The sequence below is a fragment of the Bos javanicus genome, chromosome 4 (assembly GCF_032452875.1).
Source record: "Bos javanicus breed banteng chromosome 4, ARS-OSU_banteng_1.0, whole genome shotgun sequence".
NCBI classification, from domain to species: Eukaryota; Metazoa; Chordata; class Mammalia; order Artiodactyla; family Bovidae; genus Bos; species Bos javanicus.
Window position 1 is genome coordinate 16,065,385 of NC_083871.1, and position 19,311 is coordinate 16,084,695.

General features: G+C 41.9%; 1 protein-coding gene across 2 annotated transcripts in view; it reads right to left on the reverse strand.

Moving 5' to 3' along the window:
- The window catches only part of COL28A1 (collagen type XXVIII alpha 1 chain), a 179,841-nt gene that overhangs the window by 67,923 nt on the left and 92,607 nt on the right, over positions 1-19,311 (reverse strand). For both annotated transcript variants that reach the window (XM_061413527.1, XM_061413526.1), the window contains 4 exons: positions 18,424-18,492; positions 18,142-18,210; positions 4,397-4,465; positions 1,913-1,981 (listed from right to left, as the gene is read on the reverse strand). In XM_061413527.1, the coding sequence (XP_061269511.1) occupies positions 1,913-1,981; positions 4,397-4,465; positions 18,142-18,210; positions 18,424-18,492 (276 nt within the window). The remainder of the gene's footprint in view (positions 1-1,912; positions 1,982-4,396; positions 4,466-18,141; positions 18,211-18,423; positions 18,493-19,311) is intronic.

Below are 19,311 nucleotides of genomic sequence, written 5' to 3' on the forward strand. Positions count from 1 at the left end.
ACATGAACATTTGATAACAAGGGCTTCCATCAGAGTCTCATGAACAGACATGCCAGCTAAAGCAGATTTTACTGATTCAAATAGTTTTTTAGAAAGGGGTGTGAAACAGATTCAACAAATGAACACAAGAAATGAAATTTTGCTAAGTGTGGAGCCTTAAAATGACTCGGAGGAACACCGCCAATTCGATTTCTCAGTTCTCTCCCTTTTGGAGGGATGGTGCGAGCCAGGGTCAGAAAAATGAGGTGGGCGTCCTGAGAGAAATGTTTGCCCTGCTGCCAGCAGGGATGGCAGTATGTCTAGAGGAGGCTTGTGAGGCAGCTTTGGTCCAGGCTCACTGCCAACAGCATCAGGCCCCAACCCTCAGTGGAGGAAAAACTTCCCTCACTTCTGATAGGACTGGATACGTGGCAGTGTTCATTTTGGTTCTTTCCTTATGATGGTGGTTTTCCAACCATAGTTTCACTCAGGAGGGACTTTGACCATGGCCTAACCTGGAGGGCGCAAGGAAGGGCGCGGCACCAGGTAACTCAGAATTGATGAGGATTAGTTAAGCACAACTCAAGAGGCCCCTTTGTTAATAAGGAAATAGTTCCCAGATAACAAAGGGGGAAAGCTGGCAGAGAATTTAACACGGCAGTGATAACGAACTGATAGCACACGTGAACTGAGCGAATCATGGGTTCGTTGCTCAAGCAAACTCATAAATTCCAAACCATCTTTTAACTGTAGAACTTAAAAGATGAAGTGTGAGAGGAGCTGTTTACAAGGAAGTAGGTTTCTGCTGGGTTTCCCAGTGCTTGCAGGCTACTGGGAATGTGAGCTGGCCTTTGCTTGGGTACTTGGCCCTACAGATGAACAGCTGTTACTTAAAGATCTGCAGTGGAAGCCATAGATGTTGCGTGATAGATTGGAAGGTTTAACACGGATTTAAATGAGTTTTGCTCTTTTGAGTTAAGAACTCACTCTTAACACAGGAGTAGGTGGCTTAATTTCAACACAGGATTTTTCACATGTATTATCTTCAGCTCCTACTGTCTCCCACTTACTAAGAAATTCTGCCACCTGAAAACGAGTTTGTTTTGAATGCTTCCACTTTTTTAGAGTCAATGTCAGTTACCCACGAGGGAATTACTCTGTTTTGAAGGTTAACCACTATAGTTTATTTGGGTGGAAACAAATAGAATGAGAGTGAGCCAGTAAAAAATAAATACATAAATCAACACATTAGAAGAGGGAACTGTTTAAATTACACAGTAGCCTGTGGATGCCAGATTCTGTCTACTGAGGCAGGGAGACCCTGGGAGTCCCATCTCACAAGACAGGCCTGCTGTGGCGGAGACAGAAATCAAGCAGAATGCAATGGTTGTAAACACTAGTAGCAGAGAGTCGGCGTTCTCACCTGGATGCTCAAGAGAATCACATGGGCGGCTCTTAAACCCACAGGACTCAAACTCTGCCCCCCAGAGATTCAGATGTCCTTCCTCTGGGGTAAGACAGCAGCATTATTCAAAAGCTTCCCCGGGTGATGCCACTGTGAGCTAAAACCAGAAACTCAGGCATCCCTGGGCTAAGAATGGAAGCTGCCGGTGAGGAAGGTGAAGGGAGCGCACGCAGTGGGGGCACAGACTCCCCGTTCAGCTCAGAAACCCACAGAACCGCAAACCACCATGACCATTCAGTTCCGCTCCAAGCTACTTACTACTTACAAAAGCTAAGCTTTTGTGAAGCAAGTGTACTCATACCACGTTTCCACTTTTGGACAATGCCTCTAAATACTGGATGCGATTTTTACTGCTAAGCTTACATTAAGTCCATTTCTTAATAGCCGTGTTTTGTATTATCCACAGCCTCTTCTCCCCCTCACCCTAGTGCGTTGAGAGGCGACCCTAGCACAATTCCATTCACTTACTTTGATTCCTTGTAATCCATAGCCAGGGGAGCCAGGAGGGCCAGGCAAGCCTTTCTGCCCGATGTCACCCTATTAGAAGACACAGAGAAATCCGAGAGAAGGGTAAGGAGATTTAGAAATGAGCAACAGATTACTGCTCTTAGCTGCATTCTCACTGCAGTCTTTCCATATTGATATAAAGCAGGGTTTTTCCAAAAATTTTAAACCACACAATCCTTTCGAACATTTTTACATGTAATCCAGCTATAAAGCGATAAGGCAGAACTGCTGGGTGTAAGCAGAAGTGCTGGCCCCATAGCCTTGCCCGCTTGGGCTCCTCCTGCTGCCCTAAACACCAGGCGTTCAAACATGGCTCACACATAATTCTAGGTAGCCTTTACTATTTTGCACCATTTCAATACAGCCTATTAATTCATGGGGGTTGAACTTAAAGATTCAGCAGGTTTCCTTGCTGGTTCAGGGGTAAAGAGTCTACCTGCCAATGCAGGAAGATCCCTGGGTCAGGAAGAACCCCTGGAAAAGGGGATGGCAACCCACTCCAGTATTCTTGCCTGGAGAATCCCATGGACAGAGGAGCCTGGCGGGCTACAGTCCATGGGGTCACAAAGAGTCGGACACGACTGAGTGACTCTCACTTTCACTGTACTATGTCGCACAATTTCAGTATAGCACATTAATTCACAGAGTTTGCAGTTAAAGACTCAGCACCTATTGACGTGGATCAGAGTTGAATTGCTAAGAAAATATGTAAATGAAGCAAAAAGTATGTCAGTTCCCACTATATTTTCCTTATAGCATAATTTGACCCCATGTATCTTGAGGAAAGACGTCTGTGGTCAAGTAAGATTGGGAAATGTTTACACCATGAATGTGCCTCTCCTTATAGATCCCTGGGGCAGGTGAATATATTAAAGCCTCTAAGAAATCCCACAATAGAAAGGTTAGTTTAACTTTGTTGATCCCAGAAGTTCCCTAATTAACATTTTGGCGAAACAAACTTTCAGGAATCCTGAGTTAATCAAAGTTACTGTGTAGGTCAGTCTTTTCCTTTCCACTATAGGGAAAAACTTTACTTTTTTTCTGATTACAAGAAGAACTTATTGGAGAAAAAGTAAAAATAGGAGTGAAAATTACAATGAAAAAAAAATCAACCCATCGTTCCATCACCCAGTGATAACAACTACTAACATCTCAGAGGGATCTCCATCCATTTAAAGGGATCTGTACGGTTAAGAAATAGCCCACTATCACAATGGAGTTGATGAACAAAAAAAAGATAAACTAAGAACCTTGGTAATTCTAGGATCTGCAGTCAAATCTGTGATTCACAAAGCTCTCTCTCTTTCCTCCCTGATAATAGGATTCTAATTAACTTCTGTGCATTTGGGCTATGAATATACCTGTCTGTAGTTTGAATTTGTGATGGGTGGCTCACTGAAACCTGTTTTCCCTATGAATACCCTTGGTATTTCTTTATTGTTGTTAAGTCATTAAGTCGTGTCCGACTCTTTGCAACCCCATGGACTGTAGCCCACCAGGCTCCTCTGTCCATGGGATTTCCCAGGCAAGAATGCTAGAGTGGGTTGCCATTCTCTTCTCCAGGGAATCTTTCTGACCCAGGGATCAAACCCGTGTCTCCTGCATTGGCAGGCAGATTCTTTACTGCTGAGCCACCTGGGAAGTGGTATTTCCTTACCTGCCTCTTTGAACAAATCAAAGGAATATTTGTTGAGCAAATGAATGAGCAATTAAAACTGGGCTCCTCAACCTGAGCATAATTAACATTTTGAGCTGGATGATTCTTCAGTATGGAAGGCTGTCCTGTGCATCCCAGGCATCAACCCACTAGATCCCAGTAGCCCTCCCTCCCCAGTGGAACTTGACGCCCAGAATGATTCCACATACTGCCAAAGGTCCCCCTGGGTGGAGAGGGGAGGACAAAATCTCCCTCATTGAAAAACACTGGATTAAAAGAATAGAAGGATAAATAACCACCAAATTGGAGGTGGCAAAAGGAAGAGAAGTAGAATGAGAGCAAAGGGAGCCAAAGGAAGTCCCTCTCGGCTTCTACGGGGACAGTAAACTAGGCTCTTGCACTGGGGCCCTGACAGAGGAGACTGTGCACACAGGTCACAACAGACCCATCACCTGTTACCAGGTGGCCTGAGGCACCTCTGGCCAAAGTAAACACAGGCTTCTTAATGTTAGCATAGTCTCTAAGGGGCCTGGGAATATTTTGAGCACTTTGCAATCACTTTTTAAAGAGGCGTTAACTTTCTAATTTCTTTGGGAGGAAGCAAATGACTTTATATGCTTAAATGTTCTATTTTACTGAAAGTTCACGATAATGAAAATGTAAGGCTCTTCATCAGTATCAAGAAAAAATAAGTCAACATGATATGAGCACTTCCTGTGCACTAAATGTTTCCTTGGTCGTCTGGATGGCACCTGACCTGTACCCAGAGCACAGACCTGCGGACTCACCTTTGGCCCTGGGGTTCCTATGCCCCGAGGCCCAGGGGGGCCTGGAGGGCCTCTGACGCCAGGATCTCCCTGAAGAAACACAATGAATGACAAGTTGTTGATTTAAGAAAGTGCTGTGTATCATGTTTCATATAAAATTTCATATGATAATATTTTCTATGAATTTTCATATTCAGAAATATACTGTAAAATCCCAAACCCTTGAATTTGACTAAGATAATAATCTTTTCTTCCAGATCATTTTTCTATATTTGATCAACAGTATTATCTCTCTTTGTTTTCATTTCTTATTGCCATTTATCAAGCCAACTGATATGGGTTCATTTCAAAGCAATCAAGTTAATTAGCTTCTTGGAAACCTTAATATATACTTTTTGGAGCTCGCTTCTTGGGACTTTGGAGAAGTAATTACTGCCATTGTGAAGACAGGGAGAAAGGCGAGACAAGAATAATAATTTTTTAAAAAGCATTAAAAGATATAACCTTTCTGAGCTAGTTGCTCTTACATTTTTATGCAACAGTGATTATCCTACTTGGGCTCGAGATTGGCTTTAGGATACTCCTGCCTCTAGAGGGGTTGTGAGTACACAGTGGGTTCTCTCAAGGTTACAGATTCATCAAAGCATGACAGTTTCATAATAGGCAACCACCACCAGAAATAGGCTTTCCTGGTGGCTAAGTGGTAAAGGCATGACAGCCCACTCCAGTACTCCTGCCTGGAAAATCCCATGGACGGAGGAGCCTGGTAGGCTGCAGTCCATGGGGTCGCTGAGGGTCGGACACGACTGAGCGACTTCACTTTCACTTTTCACTTTCATGCATTGGAGAAGGAAATGGCAACCACTCCAGTATTCTTTCCTGGAGAATCCCAGGACAGGGGAACCTGGTGGGCTGCCATCTATGGGGTCACACAGAGTCTGACATGACTGAAGTGACTTAGCAGTAGTAGACTGGTAAAGAAGCTGCCCACCAGTGCAGCAGACCTGGGTTCATTCTCTGGGTCGGGAAGATCCCCTGGAGGTGGGCATGGCAACCCACTCCAGTATCCTTGCCTGGGAAATCCCATGGACAGAGGAGCCTGGCGGGCTGCAGTCCGTGGGGCTGCAAAGAGTTGGACATGACTGAGCGACTAAACAGCAGCAACAATCACCAGAAAGGTGGTGGGGTCTGATTGAGGTGGGGCGGGCCCTGTGGTTAGATCTCTTTGAGGTGTGAATAAAGGAAGAAGAGGAGAAATTAAAATCTCTTCGTTGATCACTGTCAGTGTCCCCAGTAGTATGTTCTGCATGTTTTTATATGATACTTGGTGTAACTTCATATTCACAAAAATCTTTTTGACGACTAACTTCCCTAACTTCTCTGAACCTTCATAAATTCATCAGACACATAGAAAATCGTGTCTACCTTTCATGGAAATGACAACGAAGGCAGATACAGAATGTCGTGCTCCTATCATCTTGTCTAGCATACAGCAGGCACTTGGTAATTGATAACTCCTCACCCCACCTGTTTTTTTTTAAAGAAGAAACTAAAGTTTGCCCAAAGCTGCATAGCTATTGCGAGGCAGGGCTGGGAGGATGTGGAGAAACAGAATCCGTGTTTGTTGCTGGTACAGCTACTTTGGAAAATAGTTTGGCAGTTTCTTTAAAAGTTCAACATAATTTTACCATTTGATCTAGTAATCTCACTCCTAGGTATATACCCAAAGAAAGTGAAAACATATGTCTACACAGAAACTTAACATATGAATGCTCTTAGCAGAATTATTCATAATAGCCCCAAACTGGGAAAAACCAGAATGTCCAGCAACTGGTAAATGAATAGACAAAATGTGATATAATCGGCAGTTAAAAGGAATGAACGACAGCTGCACACAACAATATAGATGAGCCTCAGAAACTGTTCCTAATGAAAGAAATCAAATACGTGAGACTACATATTGTTTGAGTCCATGTATATGAAATGTCCAGAAAAGGCATATCTGTAGAAACAGAAAGTAAGTCAGTGGTTTCCTGGGGCCAAGAATAGGAGCGTGGAAGGAGAATTAACTATAAATGGACATGAGAGATCTTATTGGAGGATGAAGATGTCCTAAAACTGATTTGTGATGATGGCTATATAGCTTGGTAAATGTACTAAAAAAATCACTAAATCATACACTTGAAGTAGGTGAATCCTAGGACATATAGAATATGCCTCAATAAAGTTATAAAGAAAGAAAGCCTAGAACCAGTCTTTGAACCTAGACTCCCAAGCTCTTTGCCCTAGGTTGTTTTGTCCACGTCCTAATTAAGAGCTAAATAACTAGCTTTTCAACAATTCAAAAATCATAGATTATAAGAAATGATTACATTGTTTATCTAGAAAAACATCCCATCTTTTATTTAGCTTCACTTTCAACTTACAAACCTTAAAATACTTCTATAGAAAACAAGGCCTAAAAATTGGGGAAAACCTTTAAACTTTGTTAATGAGTTAGTTCTTTTATTCCCTACTTCTTAATTACATGTTTCCCTTTTGCTTGCAGGCAACTTTTATGATTCTGGTCTTCTACCTCCATCTCTTCCACTTAGTCCTTAGCTGCTTTTGAGACCACAGATACTAATTCTCTCTTTGACACCTCTCTACTTCTGATTCCCAACTTTTACTGACCCGAAGTTTCTCCCAACTTAATGATCATGCCTATCATCAAGAGCTCCAAGTAGAGAACATGACCTTGTCCTGTATTATACACATTTCTATTATCTCTTCTTTCTTGTGTACCTCTGAAATACCTTTAAAAGGGATATCTATAAGTCCATCAAGCAAGGGTCTCCAGTTATACCTGACCAGTTCACACACTTGCTGCATTTTCTCTTTTATTCAGTTCCTGTGACCTTCACCCTTTAGGAATGTCTGATGGTTAAATGCAATAGAGCAGCTGCCCCTGAGGACACCTTCTTGCCGTCTGCCTATCTGACCCTTAGCCAGTGAGCTTTAACAACATGATGCATGCCACTGGTACTCCAGCGTTTACCTCAAACAAGCTGTCCATCTCTTTTTTCTATATAACCGTTGACATATAGCTATGTTTTATCTATCAGATTAGTCTTTTGTAATCTCTTGATCTATGTAAATATACTTGATCTATGCTTTTATGAATCTGATAGACTTTAAATCAAGTCTTAACACATTCTGCAGGTATTAGAGTTGGTCAGTAACATGTTTTAGGGTAGTTCCTTGGGGTTCATGGACCAACATTTTCAGTAGATGGGAATAACAAGCCGTTAATGAGCTGTGTAAATCCACATAGACCATGTCTCTCTACTCTGGTGGGGTCTTAAAAATGTATCCTGTCTTTTGTTCCACAGCATCTGTTCATGCTAGCCTACAGCACCAGGTAAGAGTGCTTAAGAGGACTGTGGTCAGGACTCACTTCACTCCTGGAGAGCCCCACAAGTGCCCGAGAGGCACAGTTACTATGATATTTTTAGATATGTTGTTTTCTTGTCAGTGGATAGAGTGACATCCACAAGTAAGAAGACTCAACAGGTACTTACAGAGCCAGATTTAGCTTCCACGTGGGAGCTGAGGTTATTGGATCCTGCAGAGGGAGCTCTTGCATTAGGAGATAATGAACAGACCTGAAAGCTAGTCCCGGAGTTGCCATTTGTAACTACAGCCATCAATTTCGTAAGTCTTACAAGTCCCCTGTCATCTCCACTCCCTCGAAAAAGAGTAACTATTTAGAATGTCTTCGGCTTCATCTTGGCCCACAAAAGGATTCTAGATGGGAGATACTCCTTTCAATTTCATACAAAATGGCCAAATTTAGGACTTTCTGCAATGCTTCCAAGTGTGAACTTAGCAAATGATTCAGTAAAGGTTTCACCTAGTCCATAACCTTGCATAGTGGTTAATTTCAACCTCTTTAAAATCATGCATAATTTTATGATGGTCCTAGTAGTCATTCATTAAACCTTTTACATTTTAAAAGGAAGAAAAAGAAGAAAAAGAAAGCAAAGGCACTATCACATGCATTTTCCCTTTGGCAAATATTTTCTTTGGTTAATATTCAAACAATTATAATTACTTACTAATGAAATCAGTAATAAAATTTATTTTTTACTCATGTGTCATGTACTTTTTATTCAATATCTTATCTGAACATCATTACTGTATTTTACACATAAGGAAACTGAGGCTAAAGAGAACATAGGATTTGCCAAAAACCATGCAGCTGGAAGCAATTCCAACCCAGGTCTGACTCCAGAGTCCATCTCCTAAATGATGGTGACTAGAGCCAGAGGCAAGGTGCCGACTTCTCCCCAGACTTGTTTCCAGCTGCCATTTAATGCAAAGACCATGGCTTTGTGGCTGTGAAAGTCCTTTGCCTATACTGAGTCAATCATATTCTCTCAAAAAGAAGAAAAAAACATGTAGATTTTAAGATTTCCAAGAGGTCCACACAGCCCACACAAGCACCCAGCTGTCTCAGGCTTCCCTTTCCCTCGCCCTCTTTTGCCATGCCTTAGTTTTGTGGTTTTCCCCAGATTTCAACTGGTCTCTTTCCAGGTCTCCTACTTACACAAACGCTTACTCTCTGTTTATCTATACTGCAAAACACTTCATTTGGCATAGTAATGTGCACTCTGACTACTACTATTTCTACTAATACTTTAGTGTGTTAGAATTCATAAAAACATCTTATAGACATGATTCCATTCACTTTGCAGAATAACCCTGTGAAGTAGGCTTATTTTCCCAAGTGACAGATGAGGAGGCTAAGTCTGAGGGAGATTAAATGACTTGCTGAGGTCACAGAGTTTATAAGTGGCAAAGATTTCATGTGGAACAGTGATAAGGAGACATCTATTATATCTTTTATGTTCTATAGGATTTAAGTACAATATCTGAGACTTAGAGACAATCTTAGAGACAAAATAGTCCATTAGACTGTCTCCACCTTCGTGTATTAATAAAGCTCTAATCTAAATTGTTTGTGCCAATTTAATTCTCTGTCACTCTTTGAGAGGCTGTGGAAGTAGATTACCGTTGTTCTTAAAGTGATTTCATGCTTTTTTACTTTGGGGGCAATAAACAGAAAATTGAATTCACTATGAAAAGAATTAGCCTCTCAAGGATTTCCCCCCAAAAATGGTACTCTGAAGAGTCCACTATATGATGAAAAAAAGAATGATTGAGTTTTAAAATAAGGTAGGAGTCAAAGTTATGATTTGCAGTTGCTTAATGTTTCTTTTTATCTGGCTTTTAAAGAGAATTAAGATACACCTACTAAGGCTCCAATTACCACAAACATAAGCAACACTCTGGAACGAATTATGTAATGAGCTTGTGACTCCTAAATACCTCACTTATGGTGGCCAGTATGTCAATGGAAGTTTTAGAGGCATTCTGCTAAGCTTTGGACAGACAACTCAGTTATTGATAATTGTGTGTTAATTATTGACTGGGCCGTTGTCAATCACAACTCAATCACTGTTCCCTGACACCCTTTAATGATGAAAAGGGAGACAGTAACAATTACCAGCACAATTCTCAAGTGGATGGGGAAACAAGAAGGTGTAGAAAACAAGATTCAAGTCACTATAACATTTCCTTTAGTGTACTTTCCCAGCTTTAAATTTCAAAGCATTTAAAATAATTTCAACTCTCTCAAATCAGTTTCTCTCCTAGTTCAGTTTCTTCTCCTAGTTTTTTCTCCTAGAAAGTTCCCCTAGAACTTTCTTTTCAGTTCAGTTCAGTAGCCCAGTCGTATCCGACTCTTTGCGACCCCATGAATTGCAGCACGCCAGGCCTCCCTGTCCATCACCATCTCCCGGAGTTCACTCAAACTCATGTCCATCGAGTCGGTGATGCCATCCAGCCATCTCATCCTCTGTCGTCCACTTCTCCTCCTGCCCCCAATCCCTCCCAGCATCAGAGTCTTTTTCCAATGAGTCAACTCTTCGCATGAGGTGGCCAAAATACTGGCGTTTCAGCCTCAGCATCATTCCTTCCAAAGAACTTTCTTTTATTACAGTATAATTGGTTTACAATGCTGTGTTAGTTTCTGCTGTACAACAAAGTGAATCAACTATATGTATACATATGCCCCTCCCTCTCCAGCCTTCCTCCCTCTCCCCCACCCCTAGAATTTCAGTATTCGCTACAGAGCAATAGCATTTTAAAGTCCGTGATAACTTAAAAACTTGCTGTAGAATTTAGCGGGGATTTGTTGTTGATGGTTTCTTCGTTTTCTCAAAATCAACTCATCAAAGATGAGCAAATTATTTCCCTGTGCCGAGAATCTCATTGGAGAGGGAGAGCCTTCTTATTTAGTTAGGTTAGAAACCTTAAAAATAGAAATGTTGATAGTGCCTTTAATGTCAGACAGCAGGTTCTCCTGTGTTGATATTCAATATGATTTTCCACTAGGGGAAAATCCCTGCATGATTAAAAATAAAAAATGTGTTGATGGTGACATGGGTGTTGAATGTTAAGAGGATAAAATGTGCGTCCTTAAGGCTGAAGGGAAGGTATGTATGTACTCCTGGGAAGAGAAATGCAGAGCTAGGGAAAGAGTGAGGAAAAACAAAAATTATACTGAAAATTATAAGGTAAACGTGATTATGGCTCTGATTGCAGAGATCGTGCATAGAACTGCATCGAGGAGTAACCTTGAAAAGTCACCTAGTCGAGTGACCTTTTCTGACATCTAGAGGTCAAACTGCCTGGTATTTAAACTTGATATGGCTCTGGTTTTAATTAGTCCCGTTTTTGAGCTGATTGCCCTGCCTGTAGCAATTTTGCAGTCATATTAAAAATGGTGGGTTTCATCAATTCCAATTTGGAATCATGGACCCTTAATATCACTATCATTAAGTCTGTATCCCAGGTCAGCCCTCCTTGTCAGACAAGGTTCAACATGGAGCTCCTTGTCCAGCCCACGTCCGCTGACAGAATCCACAAATTCCTCGTGCATCTCTGTGTGAATCACTCCTCTGTTCCACCTCTGCCTACTGCTGGTGTGCGCATATGTAAGCCATTGCAGAGAACAGAGAGGCGATTCAGATGCTGGGAACGTTTTCAGAATAATGGTACTCAGAGGGATTCCACATAGACTTGCACTTTAATTTATGAGTATGGGTCACTTTTGTCAAATAAAGCATGTGTTTACAATATTCAAACATTTAAAGCTCTGGAAAACGTTGAACTCTTTGGGGTTTGGGCTTATGCTTCTGCTGAATGTTTATATGATTTATGTTTTGACAATGGAAAAGCTAGAATGGAAAGAGAGACCACCTAACTGTCCCCTAAACAGTGCCGAGGTGGTCGGAAAATGGACAGTATGGAAGATTGAGCATCTGTAGATCAGGACAAGTCATTCCACCGGCTCTGACTTATTAATTCACCTAGTTTTCCATTCATTCATCCATATTTATAGTCTCCCTCTGACACTCAGACAGAATAGTATCAACACTGTTCAGACTCTAAAGGGGCAAGTCATTCAACTTCTTTGGCTCTTGATTTCCTTATCTATAAAATAAGAGAGTTCTTAAAAATTCCATGATAGTCTGGAAATATTTAGGTTGCACATAATATTTAGGTAGTATACAATTATAACATATAACAACAACCACCCAACAAGTTTTTTCTGCCCAGACTTGATTCCAACCACTTAATGGTTAAAAGGTCCCTTAAGAATCCCCCAAACCAGGTTAAAGGTTCTCTTTGCAAGAACTGGCCTCAGTTCCACTGCCCCTGAAGCTTTGGGGAAGGCCTTGGCTTTCTCTGTGATGAACTGGCACAGTGATGGGGGCTGAGAGAGCTGAGAGAGGTGCCTGGTGGGATGCCCCTGCCCTTCTGAGCCCAGGAGAGCCACTCCTCATAATTCTCTCCCAGGAGGCCAAGAACGAACTCCCACCCTCAGAGATCGACATCTGAGACCTCAGCCTCAGCCCTGGGTGATTCACCAGCCTACTGGGATGAAACATACAAAAGCAAAGAATTATCTGGGCTTCTCAAAAGGTAATACAGTTTATAGACTGATAGTCCCCAAATCACAAAGGGTCCTCTTTGTCTCTGGTGTGCATGCTTGAGGAGTGAGTGAATAGTCGCTCAGTCATGTCTGACTCTTTGTGACCCCATGATTATACAGTTCATGGAATTCTCCAGTCCAGAATACTGGAGTGGGTAGCCCTTTTCTCCAGGGGATCTTCCCAACCCAGGGATCGAACCCAGGTCTCCCACATTGCAGGTGGATTCTTTACCAGTTGAGCCACCAGGAAAGCCCAGGAATACTGGAATGGGTAGCCTATCCCTTCTCCAGTAGATCTTCCCGACCCAGGAATCAAACCAGGGTCTCCTGTATTGCAGGCAGATTCTTTACTAGCTGAGTTATTAAGGGAAGCCCTGCGTGCATGCTTAGTCATGTCCAACTCTTTATGACCCCATTGACTGTAGCCCATCCATGGGATTTTCTAGGCAAGAATACTGGAGTGGGTTGCCATTCCCTTCTCCAGGGGTCTTCCTGACCCAGAGTTCGAACTCACATCTCTTGCATTGGCAGGCAGATTCTTTACCTCTGAGCCACCAGGGAAGCCTAGTCTCTTGGGGTCCAGTCAAGAAGTGCAGGCAGTGTAATGCAGGATCTTTGTGCTTGCCCTCCCTATCAGTGAGCTGACAGTTTGGGTCTAAGGACCAGGGCACTGGATGAGCGCTTCCTACTGCGCAAAATCCAATTGTCAGTTCCTCTTTATGGCATGTTCCAAAGTGGATTTTAAAACCGTATCTACTATCTCCTTGGAAACTTGTAGTTTTCATAAGAATTTTAGAAATCTCTCAGAAGCCCTTGTCAAAATTCAGAGTACCTTCAAGGGAAGTGTACGGAGAAGTACTATAACCACTGATGTCAGATGGAATTCCTTCACTTGGAAAAAAGCCACAGAGCACCACAAGGCTGCAAGATGTCAGGGACTGCTTTTTATATGTTTTGAAACATAGGCGCTTTGATTCTAATGTCTGTGTCATATGCTAAACACATGTGACCTTAACTAAATATCGCAAAGCCCACCATAAATTAATCGTCAACCTTAATGGCTTCCTCATTTCAAAACACATTTCTTTTGTAAGTTAATGTCCTAAGGCCAATATTTTAAGGTGACAACACAGAATTTAAGTAAAAAACATATCCAATATATATGTCTATACAATTACACACACATGTGCGTCCATGCACACAAACCCACATATTTCCACACACAATTTCTCTGCCATTTTAAGACAAAATAGAAGGAGAGGAATTTTGCAGACATTTGAGTCCTATGCTTTTGCTACCATTGCAAACCTTAGGTGTTTTGAGAGTCTCAACTCCACCTTACTAAACCAAAAGGACAAAATTAAGTGGAATTAGACTTTTCCAAAAATGTCCTTTTCTTTACCAGCTTCTGTTGGGCTGTGTGGGTAGCCAAAATTTTCTTTAGGAAATAAAAAAGACACATAAAGACTCTAAGGTGTCTATAAAAGAAGAGAGGTGATTTTGGAAGTTATTAGAAGCTGCTGTTTGCTTTTGGAATGTCCTTGATTTTGAAATTCATGATCCAAGTTCTTTGATTCTAAGAAGAGCATGCACTCCTGATATTTCCTTCCAGGGCTAGAGGTGGGCAGGATAACACACCTCCCCAACATCCACAAGAAGGGGAGGCAGGAAGAAGGAAAACGCAGCTGGGAGGGAGGTGTGGAAAGAGACAGGTCCTAACCAACATTCCCTCCTCCCCTGGGTAGAAGTGAGCTGAAGGATGCCGCCTCCATTCAGCTTCCTGTATGAATTAATAGACACAATATGAGTTTGGGCTTCCCTGGTGGCTCAGCAGTAAAGCACTCGCCGGCAACGTAGAAGACACAGGAGACCTGGGTTCGGTTCCTGAGGTGGGAAGATCCCCTGGAGAAGGAAATGGCAACCCATTCCAGTATTCTTGCCTGGAGAATCCCATGGACAGAGAAGCCTGGTGGGCTACAGTCCTTGGGGTCGCACAGAGTTGGACATGGCTGAGCATGCATGCACATAAATGAATATGAGTTTCACCTGAGACACATCTTTTGGCAACATGTTATTAATAACAACCAAAAATAGGCAGGATAAACTTTTGAAAGAACACCTTTTTTTTCCCCCTTAAAATGTATATGAAAAAACACAAGGGACTTTGAGAGAGAAATGATCAATGAAACCATTTAGTAAATGTTTTAGTCTATATGTTAAATAATCTGACATGGTGGAACATTCATGAGAATAAAAATTTTTAAGTGCTATCTGTGCTTAAGTGTCCACCTTTTTATTAGTACTGCTAAATGTAAAGTAGTAATCAGATCAGATCAGATCAGTCACTCAGTCGTGTCCGACTCTTTGCGACCCCATGAATCGCAGCATGCCAGGCCTCCCTGTCCAACACCAACTCCCGGAGTTCACTGAGACTCACATCCATCAAGTCAGTGATGCCATCCAGCCATCTCATCCTCAATAGTATAATTCAATATAACACAATGTATACTTATATAAAATATTTATAATAATCTACTCTATGGAAATGTGAATGGTTATGTGTTTCCATTGGAATATAAACAGTCCGGTATATTTAACACATTTTATTTCACACATACCATATTTTAAATAGGAATAAGCTCCTAGTTCCCTAACTAAAGGAATATTCAGTGTAAAACCAAAAGTTTTTACCAATGTTTCACTTAGCAGAAAATAACGAGGTTTATATATTAAAGTTCCTGTATTTTTAAATTTTAACAGGCACTTTGTCTTAGAGAAAAAAGAATATTTCAGTGCCCCAGTTCAAATAAGGATCAGATTCAGTGCTGAGTCAGAACCTTGGCAAAAGCACCTAGGGTGTCTCTTCCCTGCACAGTCTACTCAGCGCTTTCAGACACGTCTCCCTGACTTTCCTAGTTATCCTGAGAGACAGAGACGGGCAGGACTCAAGATCTCCTTTAGGGATGAATTGAATGCCTTGGGTCTCCAGTCTCATTCTACAAGGGAGAGGATGAAAGAGTACTCGCCCCACAGTACAGAAGCAGCATCGAGGTGGCGGCACTCACAGGTGCCACGGCAGAGACCAAAAACTCAAGACCAAAAGTTGACCTTAGGCACTTATAACCTCTTTCTTTAATGACCTGGCAGCATCTGAAAAACTAAATGTGTAGATCTATTTCTAAGGAGAATTTCTCTCTGTGGGATAATATTGATCATTCACTCATTTTTCATTCATTCAACACATTAAAGAGTTCCTTTTGGGTGGCAAGCCTAGTTTTGGAATCAAGAATTTAGTACAACAAAGAGCTGGCCTTCAGGAAAATTGATACCCTTGTGAAATATGCAGAGCAGGAAATAAGGAAGTTGATTTCAGAAATGATGCATGCCTTGGAGGAAATACACCAGGGGATAGGATTGTGGTAGGGGAGGGAGGGAGAGGAAAGAATTGCCTTTTGTATAGGTGGAGAAGGAGGTCAGATTTGAGACCTTAAGAATGAGCCAGCCTGACAAAGTCAAGGTCTGGAAGCAGGAGTGAGCTAAAGGAGGCCAGGTCAGTGTGGTGGGAGGCAGGCAGCAAGGGAGCAAAGGACAGGTGCTGCGGCCCAGGTTACAAAGGGTCCCAGAGAACACGGAAAGTGGGTGCAGCGTGCTCTCTGTGCAAAGAGAAGCCACCACAGAACACTCTCCGACATACATCACAGCAGGAGCCTCTGTGACCCAGCTCCCAGCACAGTGGAAATAAAAGCAAAAATAAACAAATGGGATCTAATTAAACTTAAAAGCTCCTGCACAACAAAGGAAACTATAAGCAAGGTGAAAAGACAGCCTTCAGAATGGGAGAAAATAATAGCAAAGGAAGCAACTGACAAACAACTAATCTCAAAAATATACAAGCAACTCCTACAGCTCAACTCCAGAAAAATAAATGGTCCAATTAAAAAATGAGCCAAAGAACTAAATAGACGTTTCTCCAAAGAAGACATACAGATGGCTAACAAACACATGAAAAGATGCTCAACATCACTCATTATCAGAGAAATGCAAATCAAAACCACTATGAGGTACCATTTCACACCAGTCAGAATGGCTGTGATCCAAAAGTCTACAAGCAATAAATGCTGGAGAGGGTGTGGAGAAAAGGGAACCCTCTTACACTGTTGGTGGGAATGCAAACTAGTACAGCCACTATGGAGAACAGTGTGGAGATTCCTTAAAAAACTGGAAATAGAACTGCCTTATGATCCAGCAATCCCACTGCTGGGCATACACACTGAGGAAACCAGAATTGAAAGAGACATGTGTATCCCAATGTTCATCGCAGCACTGTTTATAATAGCCAGGACATGGAAGCAACCTAGATGTCCATCAGCAGATGAATCGATAAGAAAGCTGTGGTACATATACACAATGCAGTATTACTCAGCCATTAAAAAGAATGCATTTGAATCAGTTCTAATGAGGTGGATGAAACTGGAGCCTATTATACAGAGTGAAGTAAGCCAGAAAGAAAAACACCAATACAGTATACTAACGCATATATGTGGAATTTAGAAAGATGGTAACAATAACCCTGTATATGAGACAGCAAAAGAGACACTGATGTATAGAACAATCTTTTGGACTCTGTGGGAGAGGGAGAGGGTGGGATGATTTGGGAGAATGGCATTGAAATATGTATAATATCATATATGGAACGAGTCACCAGTCCAGGTTCGATGCACAATACTGGATGCTTGGGGCTGGTGCAATGGGACGACCCAGAGGGATGGTATGGGGAGGGAGAAGGGAGGAGGGTTCAGGATGGGGAACACATGTATACCTGTGGCGGATTCATTTCAATATATGGCAAAACCAATACAATATTGTAAAATTTAAAAATAAAATAAAATTTAAAAAACAAACAAACAAACAAAGAGAAGCCACCAGAGAGTTTTCTTCAGAAGGAAAGGGGTGTGGTCTAATCTCTGGCTTTAAAAGATCAACTTGCCTGCTGTGTAATAGAAGGGCAGAGGTGGAGGAGAGAAGGCCAATGGAGAAGTTGTTTTCACAGCCCTGGTGAGATAGTGGTGATCTCCTTGGGAGACACAGCAGGAGACAAGTAGCCAGAGGCAAGATATAATTTTGAAGGTAGAACTGACAGATTTGCCATAGGACTAGATGTGGAGGGAAGAGAGGGAAAGGAGGACCAAGAATGATTTAGGTATTGTGGCATTAGCAAGGAGTATGAGCAGCACCACTTTCAGGCTGATGGAGTGAAAATCAAAGGCTTTATTTGAGTTATTAGGTTAGAGATGTCTGTGAGAGATCTAAGAGGAGATGTCTGGTAAGAAACTAGGTGTGTGAGACCAGGGCTTCGAGGCAAGAAGATAGACATTTGGAGGCCATCAGTGCGTGGACGGTGGTTAGTGCCATGGGATGGTATGAGAGCATCTAGGCAGGAGCATGACCAGAGAGGGCAGGGGCCTGAACCAAAGTCTGTTCTTGCGACCGGAAGACAAAGCAGCAAACGAATGCAAGGGTTGCTAGCAAGGAAACAGAAGACAAAAACCATAGGGTTAATCTGCATGTTTAAGTGAGCGCAAGGCTCTGGAGAGTCCATAGATGAGGATGAATAACTTCATCAGTTCTTTAGACGCCTCTCCTCTTCTCTCAGGTCCGGTAAAGATGTTCACTTTTACCAAACCTCTTAACTACAGGTACATTTTTAAAGGCTACTGTCGCCTACCTTTGCTCCAGTGTCTCCAACTCCAGGTAATCCCCTTGATCCAGGAGGTCCTGGGATTCCTCGAGGGCCCTGAGATGACATAATAAGGAGGAGAGGGAGCAACCTTGCTGTGTGCAGGGTTCAGGCAGGGAAGGGAGGGAGCGAGGAGAAAAGAGAAAGGAAAAGAAGGGAAGGGAGGGAGGGGAAAAGAAGAAAAGGAGGGAGGGATGAGAGGAAGGAAAGGAAAGAGACAGGAGGAAGAGAGGGAGGGAGGGAGGAGATAACAGCAGCGTTCACACTTACGGGCACACCAGGATAGCCGTCACCTTTGAGTCCTGGAGCACCCACTGGTCCCTGCGGGCCTTGGGCACCCTGCGTGAATTCCAACACAGGAGATATCATGAGCCTAAACTATGAAACAGCTGGCAAAACTTAAGTTCAGTACCAACTCAGCACACCAAAGGCAGATTTGATAAGGGCAGAGGAATGGTCTGAGAATTTTTAGAAGGAAATATGGCAACTTCTTATCTCCTTGTAAGTCTTTCCCATTTCTGTTATGGGAAGCAAATGATGAGTGGAATGAGTGTAAGGAGTATATATAAACTACTACAAAGTCCTGCATAGGAAACATTTCATGGGGGTTAGAAAAGAGCTAGTTGCTGATATTTTAATTTTAAAAATTACAAAACATTAGTGCATCATAAAATAAGGGCAATTATAAAATGAGAAAATTTAGTCGGCACCATGTGAGAAGAGTAGAGAAGAATATGAACAAAATTTTAAGTATAAAATAAGATAGTGTGTGTTACCTATTATTATGTTACATCTATTATCTTCCTCAGTGAGGCCCAAATTAAGTGAGGAATAAAAGCTCAAATAAAAATGAAAAACAGGTTAATTTTTAAAAAACACTTTATAAAAGAATAGGACACAGAGTTAGTGGTTCATATCCTGAGAACTAGGAAAAAGTGATAAATACTGCATTACCATGATGACTTTGGGCATCAGAAACTTAGTAGTAATACTGTCCTCTTATATAGAGGATAAGGAAGGAGGATTATTGCCCTTTGAACAAGAGTTCTCTGTACCAATGAAACTCAGAGAAATTTCTGGCCAGAATAAAATGGAACGAAGGACAAATGAAGAAGACTCTTACCAAAGAAGATTTATTCATTGTAAACCTATTGCACT